This window comes from Callithrix jacchus, chromosome 7 (assembly GCF_049354715.1).
Source record: "Callithrix jacchus isolate 240 chromosome 7, calJac240_pri, whole genome shotgun sequence".
In the NCBI taxonomy this organism is placed as follows: domain Eukaryota; kingdom Metazoa; phylum Chordata; class Mammalia; order Primates; family Cebidae; genus Callithrix; species Callithrix jacchus.
Genome location: NC_133508.1, coordinates 126,299,307 through 126,324,456, shown reverse-complemented (window position 1 = coordinate 126,324,456; position 25,150 = coordinate 126,299,307). Strand labels below are relative to the sequence as shown.

The following is a 25,150-nucleotide window of genomic DNA, read 5'->3' as shown; positions in this document are numbered from 1 at the left end:
CCAACAGTGCGGAAGTGTTCCTATTTCTCCACATCCTCTCCAGCATCTGTTGTCTCCAGATTTTTTAATGATCGCCATTCTAACTGGCGTGAGATGGTATCTCAATGTAGTTTCAATTTGCATTTCTCTAATGACCAGTGATGATGAGCATTTTTTCATATGTTTGTTGGACTCATGTATGTCTTCTTTCGTAAAGTGTCTGTTCATGTCCTTTGCCCACTTTTGAATGGGCTTGTTTGTTTTGTTCTTGTAAATCTGTTTTAGTTCTTTGTAGATTCTAGATATCAGCCCTTTGTCAGATGGGTAGATTGAAAAAATTTTTTCCCATTGTGTTGGTTGCCAGTTCACTCTAATGACTGTTTCTTTTGCTGTGCAGAAGTAGTGGAGTTTGATTAGGTCCCATTTGTCTATTTTGGCTTTTGTTGCCAATGCTTTTGGTGTTTTGGTCATGAATGCTTGCCTATGCCTATGTCCTGAATGGTTTTGTCTAGGTTTTCTTCTATGGTTTTTACGGTGTTAGGTCTTATGATTTAAATTTTTCATCCATCTGGAGTTAATTTTAGTGTAAGGTGTCAGGAAGGGGTCCAGTTTCTGCTTTCTGCACATGGCTAGCCAGTTTTCCCAACACCATTAATTAAATGGGGACTTTTTTTCCCATTGCTTATTTTTGTCTGGTTTGTCAAAGATCAGATGGTTGCAGATGTGTTGTGTTGCCTCTGAGGCCTCTGTTCTGTTCAATTGGTCTATATCTCTGTTTTGGAACCTGTACCATGCTGTTTTGATTACTGTAGCCTTGTAGTATAGTTTGAATTCCAGTAGTGTGATGCCTCCTGCTTTGCTGTTTTTACTTAGAATTGACTTGGCTATGCGGGGTCTCTTTTGGTTCTATATGAAGTTTAAGGTGTTTTTTTCCAGTTCTGTGAAGAAGGTCATTGGTAGCTTGATGGGGGTAGCATTGAATCTGTAAATTACTTTGGGCAGTATGGCCATTTTGATGATATTGATTCTTCCTAACCATAAGCATGGAATGTTTCTCCATCTGTTTGTATCCTCTCTTATTTCATTGAGCAGTGGTTTGTAGTTCTCCTTGAAGAAGTCCTTTACATCCTTTGTTAGTTGTATTCCTAGGTATTTTATTCTCTTTGTAGCAATTGTGAATGGCAGTTTGTTCTTGATTTGGCTCTCTTTAAGTCTTCTTGGTGTTTAGGAATGCTTGTGATTTTTGCACATTGATTTTGTATCTTTAGGCTATGCTGAAGTTGCTTGAACTTTGTGTTTTTTTTTTTGTTTTGTTTTGAGATGGAGTTTTGCTCTTGTTCCCCAGGCTGGAGTGCAATGGCGTGATCTCGGCCCACCACAATCTCTGCCTCCTGGGCTCAGGCAATTCTCCTGCCTCAGCCTCCTGAGTAGCTGGGATTACAGGCAGGCGCCACCATGCCCAGCTAATTTTTTGTATTTTTTTAAGTAGAGACGGGGTTTTACCATGTTGACCAGGATGGTCCCGATCTCTTGAGGTCGTGATCCACCCGCCTCGGCCTCCCAAAGTGCTGGGATTACAGGCGTGAGCCACCGCGCCTGGCCGATCTTTGTGTTTTTATCTCACCTCTACAATGTACTGGAGCTTTTCAAGTTACCTTCTGAGAACAGATAATTATAAGGAAAGAAAAAAAGCAACCTCTGTAACAGACTAGATACACTGAACCTCAAACTTCTGAGTGTAAAGCAGTGGGTTAAAACTGTAAAGAATTTTCTGGGAGCTATGCTAGTGGTTGCAATAACATCTTCAAATTTTATTTTTGGAAGAAATCTTAGATATCATTTCTTCTTGTTTTTAAAAGCCCATCATATCATGTGAAATATCATCTTACTTATTTCAGGTTTGGGTGACATTGTGGAAAGCAAAGGTTGAGGAGGCATCATATTGTTTTAAAGTCCAACTTCTTCGAATATTTGACACACTCACATCGAAACAGGTTAGTTACTCAGAGATGCAGCAGGTGAAGTAAAGGACATTTCTTATATACTGGTGAGTATCTAGCACCAAACTAAGGATGTAGCCTTCCATATGTATTTTGCTTGAAAGAATGAAACTGGGAGTGGAGAATTAAGGTAAGAGATGGTGTTTTTATTAAAGGTTTTTTGAGATATATTAATAAATTTGCTTTCATTCCTTCATGCCCACCCCCCATAGGTGGAATAAAGCTTTTTAATATTAACTAAATTGAGAGGTGGAAAATGGCATACTGTTTTAATAAGAAGTCTTTAAATATTACCGAAATCAAATATATTTGCAGCATTGAAGGCTGGGTTAGTGTTATAATGAAAAGTATGTTGCATTCAGCTGGGCACAGTGGCTCATGCCTGTAATCCCAGTGCTTTGGGAGGCCAAGGCAGGAGGATCGCTTGAGGTCAGGAGTTCCAGACCAGGCTGGCCAACATGGCAAAACTCCATCTCTACTAAAAACACAAAAATTAGTTAGGCATGGTGGTGTGTGCCTGTAATCCCAGCCACTTGGGAGGCTGAGGAAGGAGAATTGATTCAACCAGGGAGGCAGATGTTGTAGTGAGCTGAGATAGCACCACTCCACTCTATTCCTGCCTGGATGATAAGAGTAAGACAGCAAGACTCTGTCTCAAAAAAGAAGAAGAAGAGGAAGAAGAAGAAGAAGAAGAAGAAGAAGAAGCAGCAGCATATTACATTTAGTGCCTATTATATTGCAGACTTTGTGTTAACTTCTTTCCAGATATTATTTATTAAATTTAATTTATTCCTCAGTACCAGATTGTGAGGCAAGTACTATCATCTTCATTTTACAGCAAATATACTACAAAGATTTTAAACTACATTTTATGCCAGTTCACAATGCCACAAGATTCTGGCACTTGGTTCAAATAATTCAGTTTGTTAAAAAAATGGTTAAATTATGTTTAATCACTGCTGTTTATTCCTGAAAGTAGACTAGAAACGAAAGTGGACTAGAACAATCTGGCAGTATTTATCTCTACCTTTCCCCTCCAAGTGTGAAAGTTCGATTATTCATTTTCTAAAAGAATAGTACTGAGAGATTGTGTAGGTCTTACACCAAGTTGTATCCAGGGAATATAAGATGAGGTGAAGACACTGATCAGAGTAGATTAGCAGCAGAGAGTTCTTTTGAGAGAGGTATTGGTGTGAATTGATCCCCACCCTCTTTTTATCTTTGCTCATTTTCCTCATACGGCAATGAGAGGCGCTGCTTTCTTACTACCTTTACAAACGAAGTAGCAATGGGCACTTAAAGATTCTCTTGAAAAGCTGATATGTGCTCTTTGGGATTTGGGGACACTAGCCCTGGTGCCTGACTCATGCCTAAAAGTATTTAAAAGTGATAGTCTAGGGTGGAATGGTTTGCGGCCAAGTAGGAAAGAAAAGAGACTTGGGGGCCTCCTGTCCCTGCTGTGTGTGGCAGGTAGATGCGCATGAGCTTTTCTCCTGGGTAGAATCACTGGGGTGTTCTGGACTTGAGTCATCTTGAAGGAATCTTGCACCAGATGTCAACATGTCAAGGTGCATTGATCTCAACAGCAAGCATATATGGAATAAGTGGATCCTTAGAAGAGAAAATTTGAGGAAAGGAATCAGAAGTGGACTACAATAGGGATGTGCTACTGCAAGGTCCAGACAGAGGGAATCAGCAAAGAATCCAAATCATCCTTAAGGACTTAAGCCACCACCAGAAGGTGACAACACCAGATCACTTATGTATCATGTAAGGTTTCTTTTCCTTAATTCCCTGCCCTCTAGTGTTACAACTTGAAGGTATCATAAGCATGAGCTAGTATACCCTGTGGGAGGTATAGAGCTGGAAATGAAAAAAGAAAAGCCCTGCTCCTTTCTCACTGTGTGCCTGTAAGGCTGAATCAGGCCTGGGCTGTGTGAATGAGTGGGACCTGAGGGGATGCAGGATACAACGAGAGAAACTTTAAGTCAAAACTCAGAGAGACATCTACAGATTTAGGTCAAATGATATTTTGTTTTTCTTTAGAAAGAGAGACTATTCTTTTACCTGAGCGTGACTAATGAACAAACTGGAAAAAAAATGTTCTGATTAAGTAAAAGGGGAATTATAAGAAAGAATAAGATTGCTTTTTGCTTGCACAGAACTAGATACAAAATATTAGCTGTTTAAAAGGTAAGAATGATACCGAAATTGAGGCATAAACAAGATAAATCTTAAATACAAATGAACTAATGTGTTATATTGTGTTGGAGGGTTGGGGAGTAGGGAGTACCTGTTCTATAGTCCTATTAAGGCTTTCTTAAGTATCATTTTTAAAAGCTAAGAATAACTTTTTTTTGCTTGTTTTTTTGTTTTTTGTTTTTTGGGTTTTTTTATTGCATTTTAGGTTTTGGGGTACATGTGCAGAACATGCAAGACAGTTGCATAGGTACACACATGGCAGTGTGTTTTGCTTCCTTTCTCCCCTTCACCCACATTTGGCATTTCTTCCCAGGCTATCCCTCCCCAGCTCCCCCCTCCGCTGGCCCTCCCCTTTTCCCCCCTATAGACCCCAGTGTGTAGTACTCCCCTCCCTGTGTCCATGTGTTCTCATTTTTCATCACCCGCCTGTGATTGAGAATATGCAGTATTTCATTTTCTGTTCTTGTGTCAGTGTGCTGAGAATGATGTTCTCCAGATCCATCCATGTCCCTACAAACGACACGAACTCATCATTTCTGATTGCTGCATAATATTCCATGGTGTATCTGTGCCACATTTTCCCAATCCAGTCTATCATCAATGGGCATTTGGGTTGGTTCCAGGTCTTTGCTATTGTAAACAGTGCTGCAGTGAACATTCGTGTGCATGTGTCCTTATAGTAGAACGATTTATAGTCCTTTGGATATATACCCAGTAATGGAATTGCTGGGTCAAATGGAATTTCTATTTCTAAGGCCTTGAGGAATCACCACACTGTCTTTTACAATGGTTGAACTAATTTACACTCCCACCAACAGTGTAAAAGTGTTCCTTTGTCTCCACATCTTCTCCAGCATCTGTTGTCTCCAGATGTTTTAATGATCACCATTCTAACTTGCATGAGATGGTATCTCAATGTGGTTTTGATTTGCATCTCTCTGATGACCAGTGATGATGAGCATTTTTTCATATGATTGTTGGCCTCATATATGTCTTCTTTTGTAAAGTGTCTGTTCATATCCTTTGCCCATTTTTGAATGGGCTTGCTTGTTTTTTTTCTGTAAATCTGTTTGAGTTTTTTGTAAATTCTGGATATCAGCCCTTTGTCAGATGGGTAAAATGCAAGAATTTTTTCCCATTCTGTTGGTTGCCGATTCACTCTAGTGACTGTTTCTTTTGCTGTGCAGAAGCTGTGGAGTTTGATTAGGTCCCATTTGTCTATTTTGGCTTTTGTTGCCAATGCTTTTGGTGTTTTGTTCATGAAGTCCTTGCCTACTCCTATGTCCTGGATGGCTTTGCCTAGATTTTTTTCTAGGGTTTTTATGGTGCCAGGTCTTATGTTTAAGTCTTTAATCCATTTGGAGTTAATTTTAATGTAAGGTGTCAGGAAGGGGTCCAGTTTTTGCTTTCTGCACATGGCTAGCCTGTTTTCCCAACACCACTTATTAAACAGGGAATCCTTTCCCCATTGCTTGTTTTTGTCAGGTTTATCAAAGATTGTATGGTTGTAGATATGTGGTGTTGCCTCCGATGCCTCTGTTCTGTTCCATTGGTCTATATCTCTGTTTTGGTACCAGTACCATGATGTTTTGATTACTGTAGCCTTGTAGTATAGTTTGAAATCCGGTAGTGTGATGCCCCCCGCTGTGTTCTTTTTGCTTAGAATTGACTTGGCTATGCGGGCTCTCTTTTGGTTCCACATGAAGTTCATGGTGGTTTTTTCCAGTTCTGTAAAGAAAGTCAATAGTAGCTTGATGGGAATAGTGTTTATTCTGTAAATTACTTTGGGCAGTATAGTCATTTTCATGATATTAATTCTTTCTAACCATGAACATGGAATGTTTCTCCATCTGTTTGTGCCCTCTCTTATTTCGTTGAGCAGTGGTTTTTAGTTTTTTTTGAAGAGGTCCCTTACATTCCTGTGAGTTGTATTCCTAGGTATTTTATTCTTTTTGTAGCAATTGTGAAAGGCAGTTCATTCTTGATTTAGCTTTCTTTAAGTCTGTTATTGGTGTAGAGGAAGGCTTGTGATTTTTGCACATTGATTTTATATCCTGAGACTTTGCTGAAGTTGCTTATCAGTTTCAGGAGTTTTTGGGCTGAGGCGATGGGGTCTTCTAGGTATACTATCATGTCGTCTGCAAATAGAGACAATTTGGCTTCCACCTTTCCTAGTTGAATGCCCTTTATTTCTTTTTCTTCCCTCATTGCTCTGGCTAGAACTTCCAGTACTATATTGAATAGGAGTGGTGAGAGAGGGCATCCTTGTCTAGTGCCGGATTTCAAAGGGAATGCTTCCAGTTTTTGCCCATTCAGGATGATACTACTGGCTGTTGGTTTGTCGTAAATAGCTTTTATTACTTTGATATACGTTTCATCGATACCGAGTTTATTGAGGGTTTTTAGCATAAAGGGCTGTTGAATTTTGTCGAATGCCTTCTCTGTGTCAATTGAGATAATCATGTGGTTTTTGTTTTTGGTTCTGTTTATGTGGTGAATTATGTTTATAGACTTGCATCTGTTGAACCAGCCTTGCATCCCGGGATGAATCCCACTTGATCATGATGGTTAAGTTTTTTGATTTGCTATTGCAATCGGCTTGCCAATATTTTATTGAAGGTTTTTGCATCTATGTTCATCATGGATATTGGCCTGAAGTTTTCTTTTCTTGTTGGGTCTCTGCCGGGTTTTGGTATCAGGATGATGTTGGTCTCATAAAATGATTTGGGAAGGATTCCTTCTTTCTGGATTATTTGGAATAGTTTCAGAAGGAAGGGTACCAGCTCCTCTTTGTGTGTCTGGTAGAATTCGGCTGTGAACCCATCTGGACCTGGGCTTTTTTTGTGTGGTAGGCTTAATTGCTCCCTCGACTTCTAACCTTGTTATTCATCTATTCATAGTTTCAGCTTCCTCCTGGTTTAGGCTTGGGAGGACACAGGAGTCCAGGAATTTATCCATTTCTTCCAGGTTTACCTGTTTATGTGCATAGAGTTGTTCGTAATATTCTCTGATGATGGTTTGAATTTCTGTGGAATCTGTGGTGATTTCCCCTTTATCATTTTTTATTGCATCTATTTGGTTGTTCTCTCTTTTATTTTTAATCAATCTGGCTAGTGGTTTTTCTATTTTGTTGATCTTTTCCAAAAACCAGCTCTTGGATTTATTGATTGTTTGAAGGGTTTTTCGTGTCTCTATCTCCTTCAGTTCTACTCTGATCTTAGTTATTTCTTTTCTTCTGCTACGTTTTGAGTTTTTTTGATCTTGCTCCTCTAGCTCTTTCAATTTTGACGATAGGGTGTCAATTTTGGATCTCTCCATTCTCCTCATATGGGCACTTATTGCTATATATTTTCCTCTAGAGACTGCTTTAAATGTGTCCCAGAGATTCTGACATGTTGTGTCTTCGTTCTCATTGGTTTCAAAGAACTTCTTTATTTCTGCCTTCATTTCATTGTTTATCCAGTCAACATTCAAGAGCCAGTTGTTTAGTTTCCATGAAGCTGTGGGGTTCTGGGTTGGTTTCTAAATTCTGAGTTCTAACTTGATTGCACTATGGTCTGAGAGACTGTTATGATTTCAGTTGTTTTGCATTTGCTGAGGAGTGCTTTACTTCCAATTATGTGGTCAATTTTAGAGTAGGTGTGATGTGGTGCTGAGAAGAATGTATATTCTGTGGATTTGGGGTGGGGAGGTCTGTAAATGTCTATCAGGTTTGCTTGTTCCAGGTCTGAGTTCAAGCCCTAGATATCCTTGTTGATTTTCTGTCTGGTTGATCTGTCTAATATTGACAGTGGGGTTTTAAAGTCTGCCACTATTATTGTGTGGGAGTCTAAGTCTCTTTGTAAGTCATTAATAACCTGCCTTATGTATCTGGGTGCTCCTGTATTGGGTCCATATATGTTTAGGATCATTAGCTCTTCTTGTTTTATCAATCCTTTTACCATTATGTAATGGCCTTCTTTGTCTCTTTTGATCTTTGTTGCTTTAAAGTCTATTTTATCAGAGATAAGAATTGCAACTCCAGCTTTTTTTTTTCTCTCCATTTGCTTGGTAAATCTTCCTCCATCCCTTAATTTTGAGCTTTTGTGTATCCTTGCATGTGAGATGGGTTTCCTGGATATAGCACACTGATGGGTTTTGGTTTTTTATCCAATTTGCCAGTCTGTGTCTTTTGATTGGTGCATTTAGTCCATTTACATTTAGGATTAATATTGTTATGTGTGAATCTGATACTGCCATTTTGATGCTAGTTGGCTGTTTTGCCAATTAGTTGATGTAGATTCTTCATTATGTTGATGCTCTTTAGCATTTAGTGCAATATTGGAACTGGTACTGGTTGTTCCTTTCTATGTGTAGTGCCTCTTTCAGGAGCTCTTGTAAAGTAGGCCTGGTGGTGACAAAATCTCTGAGTACTTGCTTGTTCGCAAAGGATTTTATTTTTCCTTCACTTATGAAGCTCAGTTTGGCTGGATATGAAATTCTGGGTTGAAAGTTCTTTTCTTTAAGGATGTTGAATATTGGCCCCCACTCTCTTCTGGCTTGTAGAGTTTCTGCTGAGAGATCTGCTGTGAGTCTGATGGGCTTCCCTTTGTGGGTAACCTGACCTTTCTCTCTGGCTGCCCTTAGCATTTTCTCCTTTATTTCAACCTTGTTGAATCTGACGATTATTTGCCTTGGGGTTGCTCTTCTTGGGAATATTTTTGTGGTGTTCTCTGTATTTCCTGCATTTGATTGTTGGCCTGCCTTGCTAGGTTGGGGAAATTTTTCTGGATAATATCCTGAAGAATATTTTCCAGTTTGGATTCATTCTCTTCATCACATTCTGGTACACCTATCAAACATAGGTTAGGTCTCTTCACATAGTCCCACATTTCTTGGAGACTTTGTTCATTCCTTTTTGCACTTTTTTCTCTAATCTTGGTTTCTCATTTTATTTCATTGAGTTGATCTTCAACTTCTGATATTCTTTCTTCTGGTTGGTCAATTCGGCTGTTGAAACTTATGCATGCTTTGCGAAGTTTTCGTATTGTGTTTTTCAGCTCCTTCAATTCATTCATATTCCTCTCAAAGTTATGCATTCTTGTTATCATTTCCTCGAATCTTTTTTCAAGGTTCTTAGTTTCTTTGTATTGATTTAAAACATGTTCTTTTAGCTCACAAAAGTTTCTCATTATCCACCTTCTGAAGTCTAATTTCATCATTTCATCACAGTCATTCTCCGTCCAGCTTTGTTCCCTTGCTGGTGAGGAGTTTTGGTCCTTTGTAGGAGTCGCGGTGTTCTGGTTTCGGGTGTTTTCCTCCTTTCTGCTCTGATTTCTTCTCATTTTGTGGATTTATCCACCTGTCGTCTGAGTAGTTGCTGACTTTTCGATTGGGTCTCTGAGTGGACGCCCAGATTGTTGATGATGAAGTATTTCTGTTACTTGGTTTTTCTTCTACCAGTCTAGCTTCTCCACTGTATGACTGCTGAGGTCCACCCCAGGCCCTGCTTTTCTGGGGTGCACCTATAGTGGCTGCAAAACAGTGAGGGATGCTACCAGTTTCTTTTTCTGCTATCTTTGTCTCAGAATGATGCCTGCCAAATGTCAGTCTTCTGGATATAGAGGGGTCAGGGAGCTGCTTGAGGTGACAGTCTGTACTTTATAGGATCTCAAGTGCTGATCTGTGAGCTCTGTTGTTCATTCAGGGATGTTAGGCTGCTACATTTAATTCTGCTGTGGCAGAACTCATAAAAAACCCCTTTATGTGTCCGTTGCACTGTCCTGCCCAGCTAGGAGGGAGTCTAGTCACTATTTGCCTGCCGAGGCTCCACCCTGCTGGTGTGAGGTCCGCCCTGTTGCTGCAGGCTCTGCCCTGCTGCTGCGGTTTCTGCCCTGCTGCACAAGCTACACCTTGTGGCAGAGTCTCTCTGTTGTGGCAGGTTTCCTCAGCAATGGCAAGCTGCTTCAGCAGTGGGAGTGTACCTCAGCAGGGGCGGGTTGCCTTGGTAATTGCAAACGCCCCTCCCCCACCGAGCTGCACCATCCTGGGTTCAGCTGTGCCTGCAGTGAAACTCTCCACCCGGAACATTTGGAATCGCTGTTTTGTTTGTCCCACTGCCCTGGCCCAAACGCCGTTTCCCTGGAATCTCCTGGCCTGGCTCACTGTCCAAGTCCCATTCAATCAGATGGATATGCCAATCTGCCCTCACAAGTCTCAGATTGCCGGTTCAACAGGACACCCGGACAAGTGCGCTTTGTGGAGTGCTGTGGAGTGCCGCTGCAGTGCTGGCCGCCAGCTGCACCAGCCAAAACCACTTTGCTGGCGTCCCACATCTCTTTTATACCTGGGAATTTCCCCGTTCTGTGGGCAACAAAGATCTGTCTGGGAATTCGGCCCTGACTCACCCTCCACGCATTTACCAAGAGCTTCAATCCTGGGTTGTTCTCACCGCACCATCTTGAGTTGGTCTCAGAATAACTTAAAGAATGTTAGCAAAGTGCGTGACATAAAACAACAGTGGAAAAAATTAAAAAAAAAATTGAAAAATCATGACAAAGAGAAAAAGATGAGAAGAGTATTGTATCTGATGTACACAAAAATACTAGCGCAAGTCTTATTTTATTCATGCTGTAAGATTTATCTCCCGACATCTACCTGGAAAAACTGGTTGACTTAAATTCAGAGAAAAATTTCCCATGGTATTAGTTTCTACCTTCAAAAGTAGAAGACAAAAAAATTCAAATTCTCAGTCTTCCTCGTGGGTAGGCATATGATTTAGATTCTTCCCTGCACACTGACTATTCTGAGGCTTAGCTGGAGGTGTAAGCAACTCAAGATGCAATGTTTTATGGGGTAGGGGTGTGTTTGTTTACTGAAGATGTGAAAGTGGTGGCATCCATTTACTCATAGGTGACACTGTAGAAGCTTATAGCATTTCATCTAGAGATCATGGTGCCGGGTCATGGTAGCTGTGTGGTTTTTCCATGAGATGCCTTTACAATGGTAGTATTATTCTGGGTAGAATAGAGGCAGACTATGACTCTCTCACAAATCTGGAGTATCTGTGTGCACCTTAATGGTCTTAAAAATTAAATTACTTTTTACTTAAATTGCTGAGCAGATTGTTATTTGCCATGAAGAACTCTGAATAATACACACCCTGAAACAATTGGAGTAAGATGTTCTGTATTAATGAATTATTCTTGATATTTTTGATCTGTCATCTGTTTTTGCCCTAGCAAGTCATTTATTCTGAGTAGCTTTGAGTATATAATGTCATAGCAGAGGGGCAGAGAGAAAAATGCAGTTGAGTTTTAGTCTTTATAGAATTATAGTCATGGTCCTCAGACAAATGGAAAGTAATTGGAGTTTGAGTTAAAGCTCTCCTTTCTGTGATTCTAGAAGTCATTCTCTAAAATTCAGAAAATGGAAAAGACTAAGAAAGGGAGATTAGAGAAGAGAAATCTAGGTGGCCTGGGAATTGGGCAGTAATTACCTAGAGGGTTTATATGGACAGAGAATGTGGAGCCTCTTCTCATATATGCATTCTGCACAGAGGCAACCACTTTCTCTACCAGTGCCCATAGATCATGCAGCCTTCACCCCAATGAGAACTGTTCACTGTCTGTACTTCAAAGCATAGCTAAGTGTCCCAGATCTCCTTCATTTGCAGCCAGGGTGCCATACAAAGGCCACACTTGGCAGGAGAGATGCTCGACTGCACCCCATGGTTTGTTTGGTCTCATCAGATTTTCATCATATTCACAACACTCCAGCCCTATCCTAGGATCATAGTAAATCCCTGAATAAGAGCACAGGACTGAATATACAGAAGGGTGGTGCATATGAGAGAAAAAATCTACCCTGAACGGAAACTGCATAATATCTCATAAAATGCATTCCAGTTGTTAATATCTCTCTTGAGTCCTTGTGCATGATTTCAAATATAGGATTTAAAGATTATATTAAAAGTTAGTCTATAAATACACATGAATTGAATTGCTCTGTCAGTAAAACATAGACCTCATATTGAACCTTCACTTTGCAAACTTTATTGTTCAACAAAAATGCTCACATCATGATTTTGAGTTAAGTTTAATGGCAGTTGTTTGACACACTGGAGTTGCTCATTCACCTTGTTCCTTGGGGAGAGGGAGCTGGGTAGGCAAATTTTGCTCCTTGGACTTTTAGAGTATGTTAAATGTTGGGTCCGATGATGTGTCTCTCATCTTGATATCTTTTTTTTTGAGACCGAGTTTCACTTTTGTTACCCAGGCTGGAGTGCAATGGTGTGATCTTGGCTCACCACAACTTCCGCCTCCTGGGTTCAGGAAATTTTCCTTCCTCAGCCTCCTGAGTAGCTGGGATTACAGGCACGTGCCACCATGCCCAGCTAATTTTTTGTGTTTTTAGTAAAGACGGGGTTTCACAATATTAACCGGCATCGTGTCAATCTCATGTCCTTGAGATCCACCTGCCTCATCTGGATATCTTGTATCTCCTTCTGAAGTCTCTTGCTCTCATTCTGGAACCCCTCTTTGAGAAGGAGTTCCTGTTCCTAAAAGCGAAAGTGGAGAATAAACCCATCCAGTTTAACACACTTTCACCAAATTAGTTCCCCTTTTTGTACTTATATTGATTCTTCAAGAATTTTTGACACTTTTTTTGAAATGCTTTCTTCCCTTACTTTCCATTCTAGCACTCTCTTCTGAGTCTCCAGTACCTGCCAATAATTTTTCTATGATTTCTTTAGCTTCAAAAATGTTGTTGTCCTACAGGTTCTAAAATATTAGTGACCCAACATTTTATTCTTCAGTCCCTTTACCCTTCACACACATGCAACACAGTCTTTCTGGAAAAACTCTTGTTCTTTTCTCTTTTTTCATTTCTGATCTGTATAGTATGGACTCAAATATATATCTAGGAAGATATGAAAGATAGGTGATTTTCAATTGATAGGTTACTACATAACTCAAGACTAAGGTAAGTGTTTGATTGGAGAATTTAGTACGAGTCTCCAAAATTCAGAGGTAACAGAAATAAACTGAGGAGATCAGGGCCTACAGTGGCCCATAGGGTATTTCTGGGCAAACATAAATGTGGAAAAGAGCCCAGAGAACAAGAAAGTATTGGCACCATGGGCACTTAACCAGTGTGTTTAAGTGGGTAGATGGTTAGAAAATCTTTCTTTCTTCTTTTCTTTTCTTTTCTTTTTTTTTTTAGATGGAGTTTCACTTTTGTTACCCAGGCTGGAATGCAATGACATGATCTTGGCTCACTGCAATCACTGTCTCTCAGGTTCAAGTGATTCTTCTGCCTCAGCCTCGTGAGTAGCTGGGATTACAGGCATGCACCCTCACACCCAGCTAGTTTTGTATTTTAAGTAGAGACGTGTTTCCTCCCTGTTGGTCAGGCTGGTCTTGAACTCCCGACCTCATGTGATCCACTCCACACCACTGGCCTCCCAAAGTGCTGGGATTACAGATGTGAGCCATCATGCCTATCCCAGGTAGGGAATCTTTCTGTTCATAACAGTGCTTCTAGACATAAAGTTATAGCAGGCATGACAGAAACAAAATCCCTATGGATCTCTCTTAGTAGGAAAGACTGACGAGATATTTCTCCAGGTAGTCCGATGCAGAAAAGTTACTTATTGCTCATGAAATTATAATTTCTTCATTTGGCAAATGAGAAAATAATAGTTCCTCTGCCATTAGAGGAAAATTTGATCACATAATGTAAAACATGTGTGCAGTGCCTAGTAATGTTTATTTGTGACAGCATAATAAAGTATTCCATGTGAAATTGTCCTGAAAGTAAACAATCTTTATTAACTAGAGATGACTAGCATAAAAACCGGGAATGAAAAATGTAGTAGTGTCTGGGCTAGAAAGTTTTTTGGGAACCATTAGGTTCTCACCCTTACACTTTGTTTTCAATTTGGGGCACCGGAAAAGAAAATTGAGATGATGCAATTGAATACCTTTAATTTACATATGATGGTCTCCTCTTGCTCCGCCATTAACTGGACCTTATCACGCTCCATCTTCTCAGTCAATTGTTTCACATGTTCCTGATAACTCTTCTCTTTCTGTTCCATCATCTGCTTGTACTTCTTTTGTATTTTCTTCAACTTTTTCTTTGCAGCTTCTGCAGATTCAGCCTTTATACGTTGCACTGGGGAAGAAAAATAAGCAGAAAAAAATATGAGTATTCAATTGCAGGTGTTCCCTTTTCCTTTCACTCTTTTTCGTTTGTCTTATTCTCACATTACTGAGAAAACTTCTTGTAATATTGCCCTGGGTAACCAGAAAACCACTGATCATACACATTAGTTAAGAAAACTCTCGTAGAACTATGAATGATACTTGCCATTCTTTCTCTACAATAATACTTCTAAGTGGAGCAATATTGCTAACTAACAGTTTGAGGACTTTCCAACCACCTATAGTGTTTTCAGCTGTTCTCACCTTCAATCGCTTTTTCCTTTTCTGAGAGCAACTGATCAGTTTGTAGAAGTGCATCAGCCACATCCTCCTTGGACTCCAAGTATTTTTTCAGCACTTCTTCAGCCTGGTTATACGGAGTAAGGTAGAATGAAGAAAGGGTGATTATGGGTTAGCACAAAACCCTGCAATACATCTGCTAATTCAATTTAATTTTACCACTCATATAACAATTCACTTTATAATTCAAATAGTATTGAAAATTTAGTAGTTCTGAAATGCAACTCTGGATCTCCCTTCAAACCTGTTCCTTTCCAATCACCGCAATTTTAATAATTAATAACTCTGTTCATCTAACTATATCTTGGTTATCTTTGTTTTCTCACATACCCAGTAAGCAATCATCTGCAAATTCTGTTAGACTTTGCTTCAAAATAAAGTCAGAACCCACCCCTTGTCACCTGCTTCATACAAACACCCTGGTCCAAGACAGCATGACCTCTATGCTGGATCATTGTTAAAGCTTCAGAGTTGGTCTGCTTCCATTCTTTTTTCCCTACAGTCAATTGTCCTCCAAGAAGCCAGAGTTTCACTATATTATTTAAAGAAAAATCATACCACTCTTATACTCAAAGCCCTCTATTGACTTTCTAATTTATCAAAAAAAAAATTAAACTTCTTTCATTGGATTTCAACATACTCCCCAGTCTGGCCTCTCGTCTCTGACCACTCCTCTGAACATACCTCTCACCAATCACTCCTTGATTCATCACCTACCAGCATAATAGCTTTCTTGCTATTCCTAAAAGACAAGCCAATTTATGTATCAGGATCATTTCTGTTATTTGAAATTTTCTTTTCCTAGAGTCCATTTAGCTCACTCTTTAACTTCTTTGAAGATTCTGCTGAAACTTGACTTCATCTGAGAAGCCTTCTGTAAGAACAGACACATAAAATTGGGCTCAAAATGAGATTTGGTGGGGATACAGCCAAACCATATCAGTTGTTTTGAGAAAACTAAAAGAAATTCAAAATAACACAGAGAAGGAATTTAGGATTCTATCAGATAAATTTAACAAACAGATTAAAATACTTTAAAAGAATCAAGCAGAAGTTCTAGAGCTGAAAAATGCAGTTGGTATAGTGAAGATTGCATCAGTCATTTAATAGCAGAATTCTTCCAGCAGAAGAAAGAATCAGTGAACTTGAAGACAGGCTATTTGAAAATACACAGAGGAGACAAAAGAAAAATAATAATAAATAATGAAGCACACCTATAAGATCTAGAAAACAGCCTCAAAAGGACTAATCTAAGTTATTGGACTTGAAGAGAAGCGAGAGAAAGAGATAGAAGGAAAAAGATATTAAAAAAATAATAACAGAGAAAGATATCATTATTCTAGAGAAATATATCAATATCCAAATACAAGTAGGATATAGAACCAAAGAAGATTCAACCCTTGATTGTCAAGATTCACTGGTAATAGTAAGTACACAGAAAAACAGAATAATATGACATTCTAACTGTGGTATGTAAACTTTTTTTATCCTAAGTAAAAAGGCTAAGTGATAAACCAATCAAAATAATAATTAAAACACATTTTAAAACATGCACAGTACAATAAAATATAAATAGAAACAACAAAGTTAAAAAGTGGGGGGATGAAGTTAAGGTGTAGAATTTTTATTCATTTTTTGCTTGTTTGCTTATGCAAATATTGTTATTTGGGCTACAAGATGATATTTGCAAGCCTCTTGGTGACCTCAAACCAGAACACATACAACAGAATCACAAAAAATGAAAACAAGAAACTAAGTCATATCAGCAGAGAAAGTTAATTTCACTAAAAGGAAGACAGGAAAGAAAAAAACAACAGAAGACCACAAAACAACCAGAAAACAAATAACAAAATGGCAAAAGTAAGTCCTTACTTATCAACAGTGAAGTTAAATGTAAAGAGACTAAACTCTCCAATCAGAAGACACAGACTGGCTGAATGGATTGAAAAAACCAAGATCCAGATTCAGTTAAAAGTATTTTCAAGGTTGGATCCAAGGTGGCCAATTAGGAGCAGCTCAGGATTGCAGCTCCTAGTGAAAGCGCAGAGGGTGAGTGGAAACCGCATTTCCCGATGGATTTTTATTGCCCACAGACCAGGAGATTCCCAGGTGGAGGAGCCCCACAGGTCGCCAGCACAGTTGGTTTGGCCGGCATGGCTGCTTTGCTGGTGCTCCAGGGTGGCAGTTCTCCATACAAAATACACGGGTCTGGGCACCATTTTAGCTGTTGATTAGAGCTCTGGGAAGGCAGAGTCACCAATTCATCTAATTAAAAAAAGGACTTAAACAGGGAGTCAGGCCAGGAGATTCCTAGACAAAAAAAATGCTGCGAATCTCAGTGCTGCTGTTTCAGCTGATGCAGTGGGTCACCACACGGGAAATCACACAGATCCCAGCACCTTTTCAAAAGGCAACTGGAATACCTGGGAGAGAGTCGACTGTTCAACTAAGAAAAAAAGACTCTGAGGCAGGGAGCCAGGTGATCAGACTCGGCTGTTCCCACTCTCACAAAAAACAGCAATTGGAAACGCAATGGGTTGAGAGTTTCACAGCAAGCACAGCTGAACCTGGGAAGGTCCAGCTCTGTGGGGGAGGGGCGTCCACCATTACTGAGGCAGTCCAGCACTACAGAGGTAGTTTGCCATTGCTGAGGCAGCCGATCATTGCCAAGGCAACCTGCCATTACAGAGAGAGTCCGCCATTACAGAGATATTCCACCATTACAGAGGCAGTTCTAACTACACCAGTATAAACAGGACTGCAGGGAAGTTCACACGGCAGCTGGGCAGAGCCCACAGCAGCTCAGGAAAGCCTCTGCAGGCAGACAGTGACTAGGCTGGCTCATCGCTGGGCAGGGCAGCCCTGATAAAAAGGCAGCAGCACAATGGAAACTCATAAATAAAGCCCTAACTACCCAGAATGGAGCACCTGGGGAAAAAAAGGGGGGTGTGGGTTTATGAGTTCTGCTGCAGCAGACTTAAACGTACCTGCCCAGCAGCTCTAAATGAACAATGGAGATCACAGCTCAGCACTTGAGCTCCTATAAAGGACAGACTGTCTCCTCAAACAGCTCTCTGACCCCTGTATATCCAGAGTCACCTCATAAAGTAGAGCTCAGACTGACATTTGGTGGGTATCCTTTTGAAACAAAGATAGCAGAATAAGAAACTGGCCAGCAACTCTTACTGTTCTGCAGCCACTACAGGTGATCCCCAGGCAAGCAAGGCCTGGAGTGGACCTCAGCAGTCCTACAGCAGAGGGGTCAGAACGTTAGAAGGAAAGCTAAGAAACAGAAGGAAATAACTTCATCCTCAACAAACTGGACGTCCACTCAGAGACCCAATCTGAAAGTCAACAACTACAAAGATGAGAGGTGGATAAATCCACAAAGATGGGAAGAAACCAGCCCAAAAAGGATGAAAGGACCTGAACACAGAACGCCGCTTCTCCTTCAAGGGATCACGATGCCTCCCCAGCAAGAAAACAAGGCTGGATGGAGAATGAGTGTGATGAATTGACAGAATCAGGCTTCAGAAGGTGGGTAATAAGAAACCTCTGTGAGCTAAGAGAACATATTCTAACCCAGTGCAAAGAAACTAAGAACCTTGAAAAAAGATTTGATGAAATGCTAATAAGAATAGACAACTTAGAGAGGAATATAAGTGAATTGATAGAGCTGAAAAACACAACATGAGAACTTCGCGAAGCATGCACAAGTTTCAACAGCTGAATTTCCCAAGCAGAAGAAAGGATATCAGAGGTCAAAGATCATCACAATGAAATAAAATGAGAAGGCAAGATTAGAGAAAAAAGGGTAAAAAGGAATGAACAAAGTCTTTAAGAAATATGGGACTATGTGAAAAGACCTAATCTACAGTTGATAGGTGTACCTGAATGTGATGGAGAGAATGAATCCAAGTTGGAAAATGCTCTTCAGGTTATCATCCTGGAAAACTTCTTCAACCTAGCAAGGCAGGCCAATATTCAAGTCCAGGAAATACAGAGTATCCCGCAAAGATATTTCTCCACAAGAGCAACCCCAAGGTATGTAATCTTCAGATTCACCAGGGTTGAAATGAAGGAGAACATGCTAAGGGCAGCCAGAGAGAAAGGTTGGGTTACCACAAAGGGAAGCCCATCAGACTCACAGCAGATCTCTCAGCAGAAACCCTGCAAGCCAAAAGAGAGTGGGTGCCAATATTCAATATTCTTAAAGAAAGGAACTTTCAACCCAGAATTTCATATTCAGCCAAACTAAGCTTCATAAGTGAAGGAAAAATAAAATCCTTTGTGAACAAGCAAGTACTCAGTGATTTCATCACCAACAGGTCTGCTTTACAAGAGCTGCTGAAAGAGACATTATACATAGAAAGGAACAACCAGGACCAGCCACTCCAAAAACACACCAAATGGTAAAGAGCATCGAGATGATGAAGAAACTGCATCAACTAATGAGCAAAACAGCCAGCTAGCATCAAAATGGCAGGGTCATATTTATGCATAACAATATTAACCCTAAATGTAAATGGGCTAAATGCCCCAATCAAAGGACACAGACTGGCAAATTGGATAAAAAGCCAAAACCCATTGTTGCACTGTATCCAAGAAGCCCATCTCACATTCAAGTATACACAAAGGCTCAAAATAAAGGGATGGAGGAAGATTTACCAAGCATATGGAGAGCAAAAAAAAAAGCAGGAGTTGTGATTCTCGTCTCTGATAAAATAGACTTTAAACCAACAAAGTTAAAAAGAGATGAAGGATATTATATAATGGCAAAAGGATCAATGAAACAAGAAGAGCTAAATATCCTAAATATATATTCACCCAATAAGGAAGCATCCAGATACATAAGGCAAGTTCTTAATGACTTACAAAGAGACTTTGACTCCCACACAATAAGAGTGGAGATTTTAATACCCCTTGTCAATATTAGACAGATCAACCAGACAGAAAATTAACAAGGGTATCCAGGACTTGAACTCACACCTGGAGCAAGCAAACCTAATAGACATTTACAGAACTCTCCACCCCAAATCCACAAAATATACATTCTTCTCAGCACCACATCACACCTACTCTAAAATTGAACACATAATTGGAAGTAAATCACTCCTCAGCAAATGTGAAAGAATGTAAATCATAACAAACAATCTATCAGACCACAGCACAATCAGACTAGAACTCAGAATTCAGAAACTAACTCAGAACCACACAGCTTCATGGAAACTGAACAACTGGCTCTTGAATGTTGACTGGATAAACTGTGAAATGGAGGCAGAAATAAAGCTGTTCTTCAAAACCAACAAGAATGAAGACACAACATACCAGAATCTCTGGGACACATTTAAAGCAGTCTCTAGAGGAAAATATATAGCAATAAATGCCCACGTGAGAAGCAAGGAGAGATCTAAAATTGACACCCCAACAACTCTATGCATATAAACTAGTAAACCTGGAAGAAATGGATAAATTTTTAGACATTTGCATCCTCCCAAGCCTAAACCAGGAAGAAGTCAAAACCCTGAATAGACCAATAACAAGGTCTTAAGTTGAGGCAGCAATTAAGAGCCTACCACACAAACCACATGATTATCTCAACTGATGCGGAGAAGGCCTTTGACAAAATTCAACAGCCCTTCATGCTAAAAACTTTCAATAAACTAGGTATTGATGGAACGTATCTCAAAATAATAAAATCTATTTATGACTAATGAACAGCCAATATCATAGTGAATGGACAAAAACTGGAAGCATTCCCTTTGAAATCTGGCACTAGACAAGGATGTCTGCCTCTTCTCACCACTCCTACTCAATATAGTACTGGAAGTTCTAGTCAGAGCAATCAGGCAAGAAAAAGAAATAAAAAGTATTCAAATAGGAAAGGAGAAAGTCAAATTGTCTTTATTTGCAGATGATGTGATTATATATCTAGAAGACTCCATCATCTAAGCCCCAAATCTCCTGAAACTGATAAGCAACTTCAGCAAAGTCTCGGAATACAAGACCAATGTGCAAAAATCACAAGCATTCCTATGCACCAAGAACAGAGTTAAAGAGAGCCAAATCAAGAACAATCTGCTGTTCACAATTGCTACAAAGAGAATAAAATATCTAGGAATACAACTAACAAGGAACGTAAAGGACCTCTTCAAGGAGAACTACAAGCCACTGCTCAAGGAAATAAGAGAGGACACAAACAGATGGAGAAACATTCCATGTTCGTGTTTAAGAAAAATTAATATCATGAAAATGGCCATACTGCCCAAAGGAATTTACAGATTCAATGCTATCCCCATCAAGCTACCAATGACCTTCTTCACAGAACTGGAAAAAAACACCTTGAACTTCATATGAAACCAAAAGAAAGCTTGCATAGCCAAGTCAATTCTAAGCAAAAAGAACACAGCAGGAGGCATCACACTACCAGACTTCAAACTATACTACAAGGCTACAGCAATCAAAACAGCATGGTACTTGTACCAAAACAGAGATATAGACCAATGGAACAGAATACAGGCCCTGGAGGCAACACAATATATCTACAACCATCTGATCTTTGACAAACCTGACAAAAACAAGCAATGGGGAAAGGATTCCCTGTTTAATAAATGCTGTTGGGAAAATTGGCTAGCCATGTGCAGAAAGTAGAAAATGGACCTCTTCCTGACACCTTACACTAAAATGAACTCCAGATGGATGAAAGACTTAAACATAAGACCTAACACCATAAAAACTCTAGAAAAAAATCTAGGCAAAACCATTCTCTGTAGGCAGCAAGTTCTCTGAAGGCAGACTGTGAATAGGACATAGGCGTAGGCAAGGACTTCATGACCCAAACACCAAAAGCATTGGCAACAAAAGCCAAAATAGACAAATGAGACCTAATCAAACTGCACAGCTTCTGCATAGCACAAAAAACAGTCATTACAGTGAATTGGCAACCAACAGAATGGGAAAAAATTTTGCACTCTACCCATCTGACAAATTGTTGATATCCAGAATTTACAAAGGACGGAAACAGATTTACAAGAAAAAAAGAAACAAGCCCATTCGAAAGTGGGTGAAAGATATGAACAGACACTTTACAAAAGAAGACATACTTGAGGCCAACAATCATATGAAAAAATGCTCATCATCACTGGTCATTAGAGAAATGCAAACCAAAACTACATTGAGATACCATCTCATGCCAGTTAGAATGGCGATCATGAAAAAATCTGGAGACAAAAGATACTGGAGAGGATGCGGAGAAATAGAAACACTTTTGCACTGTTGGTGGGAGTGTAAATTAGTTCAACCATTGTGGAAGACAATGTGGTGATTCTTCAAGGACCTAGAAATAGAAATTCCATTTGACCCAGAATCCCATGACTGGGTCTATATCCAAAGGATTATAAATTGTTCTACTATAAGGACACATGCACACAAATGTTCATTGCAGCACTGTTCACAATAGCAAAGACCTAGAACCAACCCAAATGCCCATTGATGATAGACTGGACAGGGAAAATGTGGCACATATACACCATGGAATATTATGCAGCCATCAAAAACGATGATTTGTGTTCTTTGTAGGGACATAGATGAACCTGGAAACCATCATTCTCAGCAAACTGACATAAGAGCAGAAAATCAGACACCACATGTTCTTGCTCATAGGCAGGTGTTGAACAATGAGAACTCATGGACAAGAGAGGGGAGTATCACATACTGAGTCTGTTTGGGGGATAAAAGGGAGCGACAGTGTGTGGTGGGGAGTTGGGGAGAGAGAGCATGGGGAGAAATGCCAGATATAGGTGAAGGGGAGGAAGGGAGCAAATCAAGCTGCCATGTGTGTACCTATGCAACAACCTTGCATGTTCTTCACATGTACCCCAAAACCTAAAATGCAATAAAAAATAAATAAATAAATAAACCAAGACCTGGGGACTTCCACCACGATGGCCGAATAGCAAGAGATCTGGACTGCAGCTTCCAGCAAATGCAATGCAGAAGGCGAGTGATCTCCACATTTCCAACTGAGGTACCAGGTTAATCTCAATGGGACTGGGTAGACGGTGGGCATAGCACAAGGAGGACAAACCGAAGCAGGACAGGGCACTGCAAGGGGCTGGAGAACTCCCCCTCTTAGCCAAGGGAAGCCATTATGGACTTTTCTGGACACTCTGGCACTCTGGCTCAGATACTGCACTTTTCGCATGGTCTTTACAACCTGCAGATCAGGAGATTCTTGCTGGTGCCTCCAACACCAGTGCCCTTGTTTCCAGCACAAAACTGGGTGGCCATTTTAGCTTCTACCTGAAGGGCCAGTGACACAGAACTGCTCATTACCCTGAAAAAAAGGGGGCAAAAGGCAGGGAGCCAAGTCATCTGGCTCCGCAGCTCCCACCCCTACAAAGGCCAGGAAGCTAAGACCCACTGGCTTGAAATTCTTGCAGCCAGCACAGCAGTGTGAGTTTGACCTGTGACAGTTGAGCTTGGTAGGGGAGGGGTGTCCACCATTACTGAGGTGGTTTAACCTTGCCTGTGTAAACTGGGAAGTCTACACAGCAGCTGGGTGGAGCCTGTGGCAGTTCAGCAAGTTCTCTGTAGGCAGACTGTGAATAGACTCCCTTCTTGCTGGGCAGGGCATCTCTGAAAAAAGGCAGTAGCCCCTCAGGGACTTATAAATAAAGTTCTACCTTCCCAGGACAGAGTAGAAAGAATGAATAAAATAAGTATAGCACCACATACTTGATAGCATAAAACTTGATAACACAGAAGGGTGACTATAGTCGATAATAATTAAATTGTACATGTTAGGATAACTGAAAAAGTATAATTGGATTGTATGCAACACAAAGGATAAATGCCTGAGTGACCAAATACCCCATTTTACATGACATGATTACTATGCATTTCATACTTGTACCAAAACATCTCATGCACTCCATAAATATATATATCTACCATGTACTCACAAAAGCAAAAAAGTAAAAAGCTACAAATTTGGGTTATTAATACATATTTTATATAATTGTTCTTAGTATTAATGAACTAGGCTCTCAGCCCAGTTCCTGGAACACAGGAAGTGTAACATAAATGTTAACTGTTATTACTATTTGTTCATAAGCTATAATTTGCTAATTGCCTGTGTGTACTTTGAGAGAGCTTGGCCCCCTTTTTTTCTCTCTTTTTTTTAACTGCTGTATCCCCAGCAACTTGACAAGTCCCTGGCATACAGTTAGGCTAAAACAAGTATTTGTTGAATGACTGGATGAATAAATAAATGAGTCAATTTGATAAACCTTTTTCGAGGGCTACATCTGCGCTTCTGAGGAGGAAGTTGCTATCTCTCTCATGGTGGGCTCTCTTATTGAATCAGTAAACGGAAAAATGAAAGGCAGAGGCCCTAGGCACCAGTTGCAGTGCCATTTACCTTCTTGCCAGTGGGCTTTGAAAGTATCCCCTCAGCACGTCCCAAGAAATGGTATCTAGTGTGTCGTACCTGTATCCCCTTCCTTGGCACCTGGTAGTACTTATTCTTCAGCTCCTGCTGCTTCTGAAGAAAAAGACGGTAACCTCCTGGTTTAGAAAATGTTCCCTGCTTGACATCTTCTTCTAAAGGGCTAAATATATCCTGAAGTAAAGCCATGCAACAATCTGATGATGCTTTTGAATTCTGCTCACAAAAGTCATCTCGCCTTGCTTCCAGCTGGGCCTGTGAAGTGGCAAAACAGCACAGATGTTTCAGTGAAGCCATGAGGAGGATGTTAACTATGTAGAGACTGGGAAATGCTTCTCCTTGAAGAAACTGTGGCCTCCAAATAGGGCCGTGCTCCTCACCTTGCTGTTAGATCCTAGAATATCCCTAAGTTGTGCTTATTGCAGAAATTTATCTACTTCTCCATTTGTGATTTCCTAAAGCTCCTTTCTTCCAGTTTTCCTGCTTCAGAGAATGAGTCTCAAAGCACACACTATTTCATATGAAACTTTTGTCTTTTCATGTCTCTCATTTGAGGAATAGTTCTGAGCAGAAACACTGGAGTCAGGCAACCTGCCTAGAGTTCCCAGATCCACTATACTGTGGCTTGTGACACACAACTTTTGTGAACTGAGGATTCATGGTCTGTAGGGCAGAGGAGCAATACCCATCTCATCAATTTCCCTGCAGGGTTATATGCGGTGATGTAAGGTGTTTGGCCAAGGGACTTTTTTAGAAGTGCTCAGTAAGGAGTACAGGATTATTTAGTACATTCTTCAATATGAGAATATTTTCTCAACATAGGACAATAAAAGTAATGAAGATTGCACCATAGGTATTGTCAGTATTTAGAAAGTTTCATAAAACACATTTATCTACATTAAATTACTTAAGGTAACATAACTAAGAAACTTTCTTTTTCCTCCTTAGGTTGAAAAGGTGGCAATTGCTGACATCAGCTATCTAGCTTCACCAGAACCTCTGAATGTAACAACTTATCACTTATAAGATCCCGC

At 40.1% G+C, this 25,150-nt stretch overlaps 1 protein-coding gene and 1 long non-coding RNA gene across 2 annotated transcripts in view; one reads left to right on the top strand and one right to left on the bottom strand.

The window, feature by feature from the left end:
- LOC144577169 (uncharacterized) overlaps nt 1–14,151 on the top strand; it is a 19,477-nt gene extending 5,326 nt beyond the window's left edge. Inside the window, exons 2-3 of the long non-coding RNA XR_013520552.1 lie at nt 1,878–1,973; nt 13,386–14,151. This is a non-coding gene — a long non-coding RNA (uncharacterized LOC144577169). The remainder of the gene's footprint in view (nt 1–1,877; nt 1,974–13,385) is intronic.
- Nucleotides 12,192–25,150, bottom strand: part of LOC100404432 (guanylate-binding protein 2) — a 26,536-nt gene continuing 13,577 nt past the window's right edge. The window contains exons 8-11 of the mRNA XM_035252067.3: nt 24,159–24,371; nt 14,633–14,735; nt 14,146–14,339; nt 12,192–12,720 (exon numbers count right to left, since the gene is read on the bottom strand). Coding sequence (XP_035107958.3) covers nt 12,589–12,720; nt 14,146–14,339; nt 14,633–14,735; nt 24,159–24,371 — 642 coding nt within the window. The 3' untranslated portion in view covers nt 12,192–12,588. The remainder of the gene's footprint in view (nt 12,721–14,145; nt 14,340–14,632; nt 14,736–24,158; nt 24,372–25,150) is intronic.